This window comes from Brassica napus, chromosome C8 (genome assembly GCF_020379485.1).
Source record: "Brassica napus cultivar Da-Ae chromosome C8, Da-Ae, whole genome shotgun sequence".
NCBI lineage: Eukaryota > Viridiplantae > Streptophyta > Magnoliopsida > Brassicales > Brassicaceae > Brassica > Brassica napus.
This window is the reverse complement of record NC_063451.1, coordinates 22091453-22106407: the sequence shown is the minus strand read 5'-3', so window position 1 is coordinate 22106407 and position 14955 is coordinate 22091453. Positions and strand designations below refer to the sequence as shown.

The 14955-nt window shown below is 38.2% G+C and overlaps 2 protein-coding genes across 2 annotated transcripts; both read left to right on the top strand.

Annotated features, from left to right (window-relative positions):
• Nucleotides 1-455: 455 nt before the first annotated feature.
• Nucleotides 456-3170, top strand: LOC106427349 (26S proteasome non-ATPase regulatory subunit 6 homolog). The gene is made up of 8 exons (XM_048765940.1): nucleotides 456-710; nucleotides 804-918; nucleotides 1642-1732; nucleotides 1815-1963; nucleotides 2043-2262; nucleotides 2338-2446; nucleotides 2535-2703; nucleotides 2802-3170. Exons 1-8 carry the CDS (start codon nucleotides 572-574, stop codon nucleotides 2974-2976), a joined length of 1167 nt encoding a protein of 388 aa, XP_048621897.1. The 5' UTR covers nucleotides 456-571; the 3' UTR covers nucleotides 2977-3170.
• A 100-nt stretch (nucleotides 3171-3270) lies between these two features.
• On the top strand, nucleotides 3271-6279 carry LOC106427422 (aarF domain-containing protein kinase 1). The gene is made up of 12 exons (XM_013868147.3): nucleotides 3271-3522; nucleotides 3612-3740; nucleotides 3836-4030; nucleotides 4203-4250; nucleotides 4328-4456; nucleotides 4540-4664; nucleotides 4815-4925; nucleotides 5058-5166; nucleotides 5257-5375; nucleotides 5559-5712; nucleotides 5836-5983; nucleotides 6061-6279. Exons 1-12 carry the CDS (start codon nucleotides 3409-3411, stop codon nucleotides 6114-6116), a joined length of 1437 nt encoding a protein of 478 aa, XP_013723601.1. The 5' UTR covers nucleotides 3271-3408; the 3' UTR covers nucleotides 6117-6279.
• Nucleotides 6280-14955: the final 8676 nt, after the last annotated feature.

Sequence of the window (14955 nt, the reverse complement as noted above, 5' to 3'; positions counted from 1 at the left end):
GGAAGTGTTCAAGTACAAAGGATGCAGACATCTTTAGAAGGGGAAGCTCTAAGTTTCCTTATAACTTCAACAAGTTTGGATTCGTGGTTTGCGAAGAGTGTGGTTTGAAGGAGATAATCAAGAGTTATGTACAATTATTAATCAAGTTAAAGAGCATATGGAATTGGGGAATGTGCCGTGTGACATACGTCATTATACAACATCTTCCGGAAAGCTCACTCCTTTGATTTTGTGAATAGGGAAAATAATCAAGGTACTTCTACTCTATTTTATGATGTTGCTAAAAATGCTATTCATCAAAGTACTTCTACTCTATTTTATCATTTAACTTCTGTTTGGTTAATTAACTTTTTGTATTATTCTTTTACAGTTTAATAAAATTTACGTGGTTACAAAAAAAAAAAAAAGACAAGTATTTTTCAATATATATAAATAAATAATAACTTAATAACCGGTCCGGTTCGCTCTTCCTCCTTTCACAAGAAAACATATTTCATTTATACTCGTCCTCTAATTCTCAGATCAGTCTCAAGTTTTTCTTCTTCAATTGAGTGTGTAGCAGCAAGCAGCCATGGACGGTGGAGCAGAAGGAACTCAGCAGCCTCACCTTATTCTAGCTCACAAGCTCTTCCTCCTCACTCACCCCGATGTCCAAGACATCGAGAAAGTCCAGCTCAAGTCTGACGTCTTGAGTTCCATCAAATCCGATGGTAAAGTAGCTTCCTTTCTCTAATCTCTGAACACAAGTTTGAAACTTTCTATGTGGGTTTTCGTTTACTGATGTTTTTTTTTTTTTAAATAAGGTATGGCTCCTTTGTACGAAACCCTAGCGGCGTCTTCTGTGCTGGAATTGGATCAGAGCTTGTTGGATTCTATGCGGGCTAGTAACGAGGAAGAGCTTAAAAAGCTCGACGAGAAGTAAGCTAATAAGCTTCCTTCTTCCTCTTGCTTCTATATCTAAGTTTCTGCTTGTTTCCTTCTTGGAGAGTTTTGTTACGTCTTCAGCTTCCTAGATTCATGTACCTATAGTTTCCGACTAATAAATTGCAACTTTTGTTGCGTATGGATATAATCGGTAGTGCATTCTCTCGTATTACTGTCTCTTGGTGTAGACTGATGGAGAGCAACTCTAGCATTATGATAAGTTGGTGTCTTGAATTGGATGTTACAGAGCTATGTGCAGTTTTTAAAATACGAGGCCGATTGGGTGGAGTTAGGTGTAGGTGATGTAATGAAGCTAAGCTTCCCTCTTCATCTTGCTTCTATATATCTTCAGCTTCCTCGATTCATGTAGCTATAGTTTCTAGTGTCCTGTGTTTAGACTGATGGAAAGGAATGATCAATAAGTGTCCTGTGTTTAGAATACGAGGCGTATTGGGTGGAGTTAGGTCTTGATTGAATTGGATGTTACCAATGATCTTCTTCAAGATTGGACTGAGCTTTTCCATCATAACATGATGTCTTTGCATTTTGAATTGGAGATAATCATCATTACATATTGTTGTGCTCTATCGAAGGCTAACAACATTATACAATATATATATATATATTGGACCTTCGATGTTAAAATTCCATCCCTTTCTTACATATAGGTGGTGTTGATGTTCACTTACATTATTCCTTCTGTTTTCTTTTGTTTAGGATTGCAGATGCAGAAGAAAATTTGGGAGAAAGTGAAGTCCGTGAAGCTCATCTTGCTAAAGGGCTGTATTTCATTAGGATTAGTGATAAGGTACTTGAGCATGTTGTTAAAGTTAGTATTCACTACGCACTTCAGAGAAATCACTAAATTTTTTTTTGCTTTGTGAGTCTAGGAAAAAGCTCTGGAGCAACTAAAACTCACAGAAGGAAAAACTGTTGCTGTTGGGCAAAAGATGGACCTTGTCTTCTACACACTGCAGCTTGCATTTTTCTACATGGACTTTGATCTGGTATCAAAGAGCATTGACAAAGCCAAAAGTAAGTGTTGCTTAGGCTCTTTGGCTGTGACTACCCTTAATGTAAAGGGAAAATAAAACCGTTGATCGGTTCTCCCATGACAGGTTGTTTGACGAGGGTGGTGACTGGGAGAGGAAGAACAGACTAAAGGTCTATGAAGGCTTGTACTGCATGTCCACCAGAAATTTTAAGAAGGCTGCCAGCTTGTTTCTGGATTCTATATCAACCTTCACGACTTATGAGATCTTTCCCTACGAGACCTTCATTTTTTACACCGTCCTGACCAGCATCATAACTCTGGACAGAGTTTCTCTTAAGCAAAAGGTATTTTTATCCATGTCTCAGTTCCTCTGTGAATCTTTTTGAGTAAAATGCTAAATTGCTACTAATTTGGGACAGGTTGTTGATGCACCTGAGATCTTGACCGTTCTTGGGAAGATACCGTTCCTTTCTGAGTTCTTGAACTCCCTGTACGAGTGCCAGTACAAGGCGTTTTTCTCAGCATTTGGTTAGTACAATACAGTGTCCAGATTAGCTTACTCCTTTTTCTCTGGGTGATAATTAATAGCTCCATTGTTGGTGTATTTTTTTCTCAGCTGGAATGGCAGAGCAGATAAAGTTTGACCAGTACTTGAACCCACATTTCCGGTTCTACATGAGGGAAGTGAGAACAGTGGTGTACTCTCAGTTTCTGGAATCTTACAAGAGCGTGACGGTTGATGCCATGGCAAATGCATTTGGTGTTTCAGTGGACTTCATTGATCAGTAAGCAACACTAACAAACGCTCCTCTGTAACTTTTAGTTTACGAGCTCTTTCTTTTTTTAGAACTGACATGAAATAATGTTTTTTTTTTATATCCAGGGAGCTGTCACGCTTCATTGCTGCTGGGAAGCTTCACTGCAAGATAGACAAAGTTGCAGGTGTTTTGGAGACAAACCGTCCAGATGCAAAGAATGCACTTTACCAGGCAACAATCAAGCAAGGAGATTTCTTGCTAAACAGGATCCAGAAGCTCTCTCGAGTCATCGATCTGTGAGCGAGCATGTCACCCACATGTTTCTTTTCCTTGTATTTTCCTTCAAAATTGCACCTTGGAAACTCTTAACGGTTAGAGAGAGTTTTTTTTTATCTTTTAGCTGTTTCTTCGCTTGTATCGCAATACAAATATGTTAAATCATTTTTCACAAAGAACTGAACAAGATCGTAGTCAAATCAAATTTTGTTTAATTAGAGTTTAGTCGGTTACTTATATTCCGGCGGGAACCGTAATTTTTTTATTTTATTTTGGTATCTGATTCCTTTTCTTTCATACTAATATAAAGACTTTTTTTTTTTTTTTAATGCGCTCAACTCTCCAAGAATGGGCCAAGCGGTGTTCTGCCACACACACAGCAAGTCTTTGCCTTTATCCTCTTTTTATTATCTCTTTTTCTTCTATTTTTGAGACTATCTGTGCCTCTGCGAGAAAATGCATGCGATAGATTTCAAAGAGATTCAAGAAAAGCTCTCTGATGGTTTCCGGCCATGGCAAAGGTCATTTCAGTTCTGGGCTCGTGCTTCTGATATCTACACTGGTTATAAGGTTTCCTTTCTTCTTCTTCTTCTTCCTTCACAGTTTTTACTTTGTTGCATGCAAGTTGTAAAGTCTGTTGCTTTGTTGTGGTTTCTTAGGTATTTCAGCTTAGAGTGAGCTTCGTCAAGGATGTGAAGAAACAAGAGGAATTGTGGGAGACGCAGCATGAACTTGCTGCTCACAAAATATACGCTATGTGCTCTGACCTTGGTGGTTTCTTCCTTAAGGTGATACCAATGTGTATATAATATACTCTTAACTGTGATATTCTTACTTGCCTTTTACTTATTTGGTGTGCTGAGACCGTTGGTTCCTTCAATAGGTTGCGCAAATTCTAGGGAAACCTGATCTTGCCCCAGCTGCTTGGGTAAGAAAACTCGTCACTTTGTGTGATCAAGCTCCTGCTACGCCATTCGACTCAATTAGACTTGTCCTGGAGAAAGAGTTGTGTAAAAGCATTGATGAAGTGTTTGAATCATTTGATGATAAGCCTCTTGGGTCTGCTTCTATTGCTCAGGTACTAGAAGATTAATCACACAACTGTTTGAGAACCTTTGTAGTGTACTTCTGTGCATGCTTATAAAAACAAGATTAAGATGGTGATACTATCATCATGAGAGAAATTTAGTAACAGCAATTTAAGCAAAACATACAGTTTCACTCTTTATCTTTGTTGCTTCTGGTATAAGGTTCATCGTGCAAGAGTAAAGGGAGACAAGAGAGATGTTGTTGTAAAGGTGAGAATAATCATTAGACAAACTGAAAGCTTTCTAGCATTTTTCATTAGTGTCTGAATGTGGAACCACATGTTTAGGTTCAACACCCTGGCGTTGAGAAACTGATGATGACCGACATACGGAACTTGCAAATATTTGCATTATACATGCAGAAAACAGATATCAAATTTGACTTGTTCTCCATAACAAAGGAAATGGAGAAGCAGGTACACTTGTAAAGATATAAGGTTAGGATCTTACTGCTCTCTCAATTCACTAGAACTCCTTGTGTGTTTTTAATTTTTTCAAGATTGGGTATGAATTTGACTTCAAAAGGGAGGCCAATGCAATGGAAAAGATCCGTCGTTTTCTTTATGATAACAACAGGAAGAGTCCTGTTCTGGTTCCCAGGGTGTTGCCACAATTGGTGACCAGGTACTTATTCTTATATTAGCCTTCCAGTTATCTCAATAGGCTTTTTTAACTTGTCTTGCTTCACTGATCATGAATGTGGTTTCTATCTTTTCATTCATGATTCTTTAAAAAAATTTAGTGCTGATCAGAGGGTAACCATAATGCACACAGGAGGGTTCTGGTGATGGATTACGTTAACGGAATCCCTATCTTGAGACTCGGTGATGAGATGGCCAAAAGAGGGATAAATCCTCGTGGTAGGATGGCAGAGGCAGCAAAACTGTAAGCTTTCTAGGAACGGACAAGCTCTCTCTCTCTATGCTTTTGGTCTCTTGTTTCTTGACTAGCATTTGGATCTTGTCATGATGTGTAATGGGATAATGTTCTCTTTTTTTTTTTCTCTTGCTCCCACAGAAATATACTTAGCAGTTTGTCTAAAGCATATGGGCAAATGATACTGAAGAGTGGTTTCTTTCATGCTGATCCACATCCTGGGAACATCTTGATTTGTAAAGGTTCAGAGGCAAGTTATCTTAATTGACTTTACTGGGGTCTTCTGATTTGTTTTGCTGTTTATGTATTTTTGACTTGTGACCTTGTTTCTCGTTGTTAGGTTGCACTGCTAGATTATGGTCAAGTGAAGGAACTACCTGACCACCTGAGACTTGGTTATGCAAATTTGGTCATTTCCATCGCTGATAACAATGCCTCATTGGCATCACAGAGCTTTAGGTAATTCAAAAACTCACTATTACCTCTGGGACTTGTTTGTCCTATGGGATAGAGTCTTGTGATGGAGTGAGAAGGAAATAGTTGGTGATAAGACTTTTTTTTAACTTATGCTGGTTACATTCACCTGGTCAGATTAGTGTAGCATATGATGATCCCTTGGTTGTTTCCGTGGTGAATATATAGGGAACTTGGTATAGTTACATTTGCCAAGTGTGAGAATGAGCAGCAAGAACTTCTCCAGTTAGCCAAAACGATGTTCGACACAAAGATGCCTCCCGGTGTATCAGTTCTGCAACCTTTCTCAGAAGACTCTTCCATCAAAAAGATATCCGTTGAGGTAAATGTACAACCTGTTGTGTGTGTGTCAGTGTGTGTGTGTGTGTGTGTGTGTGTGTGTGTGTTTGGGTATAATGCAAAAACTTTACTGTGTTTGTTTGTTTGTTTGTTTGTTGTGGGATAGGGATTTCCAGAGGAACTATTCTCTGTGCTTCGGACGGTGATTCTGTTAAGAGGGCTCAGCGTAGGGATTGGGCTTAATTGCTCATGTGCTCAACAGTGGAAGCCTATCGCAGAAGAGGCTTTGCTTGCATCTGGAAGACACTCACCAGGTTTACGACTCTTTTGTATTATTTTTTTTTATTATTTAGCAAAATCTGTTTTGTAATGGAAGGTGACAACATTTCAGGTAGAAAGCAGAAGCGTAGATTTAGTTCTTTGAGGCGGCTATACACAAGAGATTAAGAACACAGACACAGAACAGAGTTTATCTTTTATCTTTTTCTTTTGCAAATGATACCATCAAGGCAGCAAGTTAGTTGTCTATACACGCAAATGTCCAGTGACCAAGAAACTATCCTACTGTTAGTTTCATATTCAGTTAAGAGAAAATATACGTTACTATTCATGAAAAGACTTATCCCCCTTGCAAAATTCTCAGACCCTAAAAGTGCAAGAAAACAACCACATGGATGCATGCTCAAGAGAGAAATAACTTAATATGATCCCTTTAATATGGTGTATTGGTTTCAAAGTACGGAATAGATTTAACATATGCCTTTCATATTAACTGCATGTCAAATGAATGTCATTTAGTCCAGAGCCGTAAACTAGTTTAGCCTACGTCCATTAGCCTATATCCATTTATCTATTTATTTATTGTTTGTGGACAAAGAATGACCATATCTATTAGGAACCATGTCCATTAAAGATCAGACCCACTAACACCCATGTTTACATGGGCTGCCATGAAGTCCATAATGGACAATATAAGAAAAATTTATATTTTTAATCTATAAGCCTACAAATTTTACATTTTTGGCAGAAAACTCGATTTTGCGGTTTTGACGGACAAACTCGATTTTCCGGTTTTGGCGGAAAAACTCGATTTTACGGTTTTGACGGGAAAACTCGATTTTACGGTTTTGGCGGGAAAACTCGATTTTTGAACACGATTTTCCGGTTTTGGCGGGAAAACTCGATTTTGCAGTTTATTTTGCGGTTTTGGCAGGAAAACTCGATTTTGCGGTTTTGGCGGGAAAACTCGATTTTGCGGTTTCGATGGGAAAACTCGATTTTGCGGGTTTGGAAAGAAAACTCGATTTTTAGGTTTTGGTAGAACACGATTTTCCGGTTTTCGCAGGAAAACTCGATTTTCCAGTTTGGCGGGAAAACTCGATTTTACAGTTTCGGCGGGAAAACTCGATTTTGCGGTTTCGGCGGGAAAACTCGATTTTCCGGTTTTGGCGGGAAAACTCGATTTTTCGGTTTCGGCGGGAAAACTCGATTTTTCGATTTCGGCGGGAAAACTCGATTTTACGGTTTCGGCGGGAAAACTCGATTTTGCGGTTTTGGCGGGAAAACTTGATTTTGCGGTTTTGGCGGAAAAACTCAATTTCTCCGATGGAACCCAGTTTCAATCCCCAAAATCGCCAAAGGAGTCACATAAACTCTCTTTCACTATGAAATGAAATTTTCCAATTTTCCTCCAAATTTTGGAAACCCTAGATTTTTTTTTTAATTGGGCCGTCCATGTCTGTATTAACCAAATCCACAAACACCCATAGATTAATTGGTTTCCCAGTTTTGACCATTTAAAGCCCATCTGGAAATATGGGTATAACTAATAGAAGCCCAAGTATATTTGGACATAGACACCCATTGGACAGCCCACCTATTTTACAGCTCTGATTAGACAATTGGTAGCCATAAAGGATGACACTGTCCTTCTAAGTTCTATGTCAGAAAAAAACTTGGATTCAATCAAGATTCCCTTGAACACAAGTGAGCATTTGGGTCCACAACTACGAAAATAAACTAGATAGGATAACCTGATATGTACCACGTACTGTATTTGTGAGTGGATGCCATAACATTATGCTTATGTTCAAATTATCGGCGTACTTTACGGACGAAAACAAAAAATAATAAACAAAAGAAAAAAGAATGATATATCGCTTGCATGCATGTAAGAGCTGTCTGCTTTCCTTTCAGAGACTATAATAAGTCTTTGGGAGGCATGTGCTGTGGTTACTCAAATCTTCAGTGTCGTTGTCAGATTTATCTTGGTGGAGTGAAGGTGAAGATATCTTGAGCCTATCCTTGATTGATTCCCACTCCTTCATCAGTTTCTTTTTGTTAAATTGTAACTCACTTTTATATTTGATTTGTGTTTTAAACAATGCTAAAAAGTTGTTAAACGGTAATTAAGTGTTTATAGATGATTAATGCTTAGGTGAACGTTTTACGTTTGGACGACACCTAAATCGATTCTTTCAGAAAAATCATTTTATCACTTGGATCTATTTTTAGAACACTGGTTTTGAATAAAGATGTTATTTTGACCCAAAATTTTGACATTATTATTATTATTGTACTTTTCCTTTTAATAATACTCACTCACTTTTTAGTTTTCTCTTTTAAACCAACCGTATCATTTGATTAAGTTTGTCTAGCATGCTTAAACTGTCAAAACAACCTAACAATTACAAATGGAATGAATCCCGTAAAACCTGCAAATCACGGGACACTACATGTCCCACTATACTTCCTCTTTACATCTCTAATGCTTTTCACATTAACCTATCATTACGAATACCTATTAACTAATGACTTTTAGAGCATAGATTCGGATTTAAATCCCCTGCCGTGATTGGTGCATTAAGAAGTGGAAAAGTAATATGGTGAAAACAGACAAAAAATATTACTGTTTTCACGTCATTTTCACCAACACCAAGCATGAAGAAAATGGCTGAAACTAACCTCTACATTTGAAGATTTAAGCAATAACTAGTCAATAGTTAAATAGGAAGACTAAAAACTCCAAGAGCAAATGAGCTTAAATTTGAGAAAAATGAAAACCATAATGAAGAAAACAATTACATAACCCTCCTACAAACTACATGGCTTACAGTTTGATTAGCAAATTTTTTTATTTTCTTTTCTCATCATCTCATTCTTTTTTATGTTTGCCATTTATGTTTTGGTACTCGATTACTTTGACATGTTCTGTTCTGTCGGTTTAACTTTGCTTTTCGTTGAAATCTCCCCTAACATGTGCTATAGTATATGGTTGGAGAGTCAGCTCTCAGAATAATAAAGGCTAACGGTTCTGATACGGACACTTTCTAATCTCTTTAGATTATAGTTTGTTGCAATATATGCAACTATATATCCTGAAACACAAGATGTAAAGTCTGATGAAATGCAAAGCTAAACACTACAAGAAAACACAATATTAACGATGGCCAAATTCGTAGTAACTTCCTTGTAAAAGAGGTTTTCCAAAGAATTATCGAGGAAACACGTTTCGTCGTTATTCGTTCATAGTAACACATATTTCCTCGCCAATTCGTCGTAAATTAGCGAGGAAAAAATTCGTCGTAAAAACAAAGAACAGTATTCGTCGTAAAAATCACGTAAACTTTCCACGTAAGGAGGACGCTACATTTCCTCGAAAATACCTCGCAACTCTTTCCTCGTAAATTCAACGTAAATCTTTCCATGTAAAATACTCGTTACACTTTCCTTGTAGTGTTGACGTAAATATTTCGCTCGTTACTTCCTCGTAACTTTTCGACGTAAAGTAGTCATAATTTACCTACGAATTTACTTCGATTTTGATATTTCCAGAATTAAAAAATATAATAAAAATTATTTCATTTTTTAATAAAAATCTAATTTAAAAATAAAAATAAAAACGAAAATATTTTATACATAAATAAGTTTGAATATAATACAACCAATGAAAAGTTAAAAAAAAAAACTACAGGTCGTTCATCGCCCGGTAGAATTCGTCACTCCTCCTCTCTACATCCGCGTCGGCATGTGTGTCGGATGATGACTCGCCTGGAATAGGATTTTGTCGTCGCATGTTCCTCAACAAGGACTCCCATTCCGGATTTGTGGCCGCTATAACGTCCAAGAAGCCCTCAACTCCACCCACACGAGCTGTGAACGCAGTTTGCGTCTCCAACTCGTTACGCAGCTGAGTGACTTCATCTTCCTAACTCTGACCATAAGACGATGGCATTCTCGAAACATCGTTGACGGAACCAACCCCCAACGTACGTCCATTTTTCTTAGGGACAACCTTAAAAACAAAAAATAAATATTGTTAGTAAAATGTTAAAGCTAAATTAAATGAATAATAAAAAAATTTAAAATTTCAAAAAATTTACTTACTCGTAAATCTTATCCACTTCAAGTGTGGATAAGGTGACGGGTAATCCGTCGGTGGACTGTTGGGTCAGCTGGGTCTGGTGGTCTTCAACGTGACCTACCAAGTTGTTGAAGATTTTCTCGGACCTAGCATATAGAAATTGGCCCGCCTTGTTTTGTGGATCCTCTCGTAAAGTTACAAAAGAGACGGGAGTTCTCCCGTCTCTTTGGCCTAAAAAAATTTAAGAAAGTTAAAATATATATATATATATATATAATTAATTAAATTAACTATTTAATTACCTTTTCCAGACGGACACCGGCGTGGAGTTTTTGACACGTAGAGTGAAGCATCGTCTCCTGGCCGTGCTAATCTACCGTCTGACGGGAGGCAGGGCAAGATTCGGCGACTCTAATAGCGTCAGGATCCCGCCAATAACGGATGAGGCCATCCCACACATCTGTGGTGAGCTCAGGGGATTTGCCACGTTCATACACTTTCACGATCCAGTCACCCTTCCAGTTGGAGACCGTGTCCAACAAGCGTTTTTGCGCTTTCGCGCTAAACGGTTTCTTCACCCTCTCATTGATCCCCATGGACCTATGGAATTTTTGCTGTAACACAAAAAAATAAATCAAGAATTAGTTTTAAAAAATTTAAAATTCTAAATCATAAGAAAAATTAAAGTATATATAATTAATTAATAGTAACTTACAACGAAAATTTTGAACCACGTCTTTCTGACGTGGATAGGCGTCTTTCTCCAGTTTGGATGTGGCTCGGAGAAGTAACCTTTGATCGTCTCGGTTATGGTCCGAGCAACACATCCGTCAACCCCAAACCTGAAAAAAAAATTTAAAGTATAAATTATTTATTATTGTTATAAAAGAATTTAAAAAGAATTTAAAAATAAAATGTAACGTACCACAAAGTTTTGTCCGGTCGGTCGGGGGCTAAGACTGGTAAGCCTTTTCTGCCTGGCTGAGCGGGAAGGTCTTCGACAGTGTACTGCGAGTAAGGAGCACTCGGAGGCACCATCAAATCGGGATGAATCCTGGCCGGCATCGGAGGAGGCACATGATCATGAGGAGGCGGTGGTGCAACAAATCGAGGAGCCGATGGTGCACTAGAAGGAGGGAACCGAGAGACTCGCTGAGAAGAATGAGTGTCGGGGACAGTCTCCGGACCCGAAGAACCAGGAGCTGAAGAAGACGGGTCTAAACAACTACCAGACTCACCGAACATCTCTCTGTAATGGGGAGTAAGTATGTTCTTTAAAATAAACATCAACAGTAATTAACAAATTATATAATTAATCACCTAATCAACACTAACTAACATAAAATCTGTAAACCTATCTAAATTCCCTACACTAACCACCTAAACATCAACATACCCGATTTTTTTTTACGGGGAATGAGACGAAGCTAATTGGTCGTAAAACCTTTCGAAATTTCCTATAAATACCCACTAGTTTGCTTCTCAAATCAAAAATAAACTCACCAATTTGCTTCTCAAATCATAGATAATTACTCATCAGTTTGCTTCTCAAATTAGAAAGATTTGAAAAAAAAAGAAGGAGAAGAAAGATACTGGAACAAATATTACAACGGTAGTTCCTCATTTGTCGTTCATTTACGAGGAATTAGCGAGGTCCGCTTTTTAATTTTAGAGGAATGAACAAGGCCTGCATTTTCTTATTACAATTTTTTTACGACGAATACGGCTTACGTGGAATTAACGAACCCAGCGTTCTTTATTTTAAAAATTTTAAAAATCGTCGTAAGTTCCTCGTTAATTTACGAGGAAATCACGAGGATTATTTTTAAATCCCTAAAATCTGAAACCCCAAACCCTATCTTCCTTATCTTCTACTTCATATATATTCAAAACCCCAACCCCATCCTCCCTTTAACCTCAAATCCATTCCAAACCCCAAATTCTATAACCACAATTCCTTAACTTATAATCTCAATCTCGTCTTTCTAATTCAACCCCCCCCCATTACCTTACACAAAATCAGCGTATATATATATGGATTTTCATGATTAAATCCATCAAATAACATGCATTAAGTCTGAAAATCAATGATATTAAAAACAAATACATCGACATTCTCGTCATCACTAGAACCATCATCATTTTCATTAAACTCGTCTTCAACAGCTTCGTCCGTGGCATTTTCGGATGTCATCAATTTGTTGTTCAGGTTCATCGACTTCATTTATCTGTTCTTCTTGCAATGGTGGTTCTTCTCCACTGATGATTCGTCCAAGAGGTGTAACTTTGATCACGGCTAACCAATTTATTCCCGATTCTCTCATCCGAGGGTATGGAGGGAAGCTAACTTGGTCTCCTTGTGAAGCTAAGATGAAAGGCTCGAATTTGTTGTACCTGCAAAAATAAAGACAACGTAGAAATTAATCATACAGATCATGTATGCCAAAAAAAGAATTTGTTGTACCTTCGTCCACCATTGACATCAACTACACCGAATTTGTTAAACCGAACACCTCTGTTGACGACAGGGTCTAACCATTCACATTTGTAGAGGACGCATTTTAGCTTCAATAACCCTAGGAATTCCACTTCAATAATCTCCTGCAAGATCCCGTAGAAATATGTCTCGCCTTTCACACATATTCCATAGTTACTGGTCGCCCGCTGTCTACCATACTCATATGTGTGAAAAGTATAGCCTCGTGTGAAATACATCTGTGATGTGGTGACCTTTGCAAGTGGAGCTTGAATGACTTCGTGAAACCACGTAGGGTAATATGCGTCGTCGTTATAATCAACCTGCGAAAATAAAGAGAACGTTCAAATACAGATCATGTATGAAAGAGTTTGATCGATCAACCTTCAAATGGTGATGATAAGAGTTTGAGTTAATACATGATTCTTCAACCACTTAATAAAGTGTTGATCTTTCCTTCTGTCTACGTCACTTGTGGATATTCCTGGGAATGTTTCTTTGACTTGAGAAATAAATAGGCTGTAAAATCACATTTTAAATTAATTAATCTTTCGAAATTATATTTCTTACACTTATATGTGTTTAGAAGTTTTCATAAAATACGTTACCTTTCAAAATAACGCATCAATGGATCCTTCACTCGACCACCAAGCCTCTTTCGATTTCCCACCGATTCGCCCAATCTGGCTAAACATGTCTGGAACACCAGCAACTGCATATGTTGGCGCGACACCACCATCATCATATCTTCTTGGAGCTCTTTTCCGGGTACGTACTTTTGACGCAAAGTAGTATGATGTGAACTGAAAAGTTTCTTCCGTCAAACTTCTAGCAATTATAGAACCTTCAATTTTTGCGAGGTTTTTTGCTTTTCCCTTCAAATATTTCATGGCACGCTCGTACTGATACATACATCCGTAATGTACTGGTCCACGAAACAATGCCTCATATGGGAGGTGGACAGCTAGATGCTCCATGACGTCAAAAAATGCTGGAGGAAATATCTTCTCTAAGTTGAACAATAAGATGAGGATGTTCTCGTGAAGTTGTTCCACAATTTCTTCTTTAAGAGTGTGTGTGCTCAGATCCCTGAAAAATGCTCCAATGCCTTGTATATTCCAAAAACAATTAAACACATTAGTAGTCATATATTATTGCAAACTAAACCATTAATTATAAAATTAATGTGTTATAATATACTACCTGCAAGTGCTTCATGTACGTTTCTTGGAAGTAGCTCCGCAAATGCAAAAGGAAGTAGTCCTTGCATAAAGACGTGACAATCATGACTCTTCATCCCGGAGAACTTTTGACCATTTTCAACACATCTAGAGAGATTTGAAACATATCCATCGGGGAACTTCACTTCTGATGCCACCTAGTTGAACAACACCGACATTTTTTCTGAAGACAATCTGAATATCGGAACGGGAACTTGTCCATTGCTTTTTATATGTAACTCACTTCTTGAGCAAATATCCGGCAAGTCCAACCTCGATTTGATGTTGTCTTTTGTCTTCTTTGGGACATTCAATATTGTATGCATGATGTTCTCGAAGAAATTCTTCTCTATATGCATCACATCGAGGTTGTGGCGCAGAAGAATATCCTTCCAATATGGCAACTCCCAAAATATACTCTTCTTGTGCCAGTTATTCCGAACACCGTAAAAATCAGGCATATTACCGGGGACATGCCAATTACCACCACAACGAACTGTTTCATTAGCTCCGTAGTAGTTGATTTGCGCTACAATTTGTTCTCCAGTTAGATATGGAGGAGGAGTGTCTCTTACAACCCTTTTATGTCAAAACAATCTCTTGTTTCTTCGGTACGGATGGCCAATGGGAAGAAATCGACGGTGACAATCGAACCAACTTGTCTTCCTACCATTCTTCAGTTGAAACGCATCTGTCGTTCCATTAATATATGGAGAAGCTAATCTCCCATCTGTAGTCCATCCAGACAACATCCCATAGGCAGGAAAGTCACTTATGATCCACAAAAGCATCGTTCGCATCGTAAAATTCGTCTTCCTTGAGCAGTCATACGTTCTCACCCCTGTTTACCACAAATCCTTCAACTCTTTTATCAGTGGTTGTAGGAAAACATCCATGGACCTTTTTGGATGGTTCGGACCAGGTATTAGTATGGTCAAGAATAGCAACTCCCGTTGCATGCACATCTCCGGTGGCAAGTTGTATGACGTAGACTGGTCACAATGAATATTGTCTCCCTGACATTCCGAATGGACTAAATCCATCTGTGCATAATCCAAGATACACATTCCGGCTATTTCTAGCGAATTCCGAATGTACTTTGTTAAAATGTTTCCAGGCTCTTGCATCTGATGGATGAGTCATCTCACCATCCGTCTGAGTATGCTCGGCATGTCATCTCATCCCTCCGGCTGTCTGCTCAAATTGATACAATCTTTTCAATCTGTC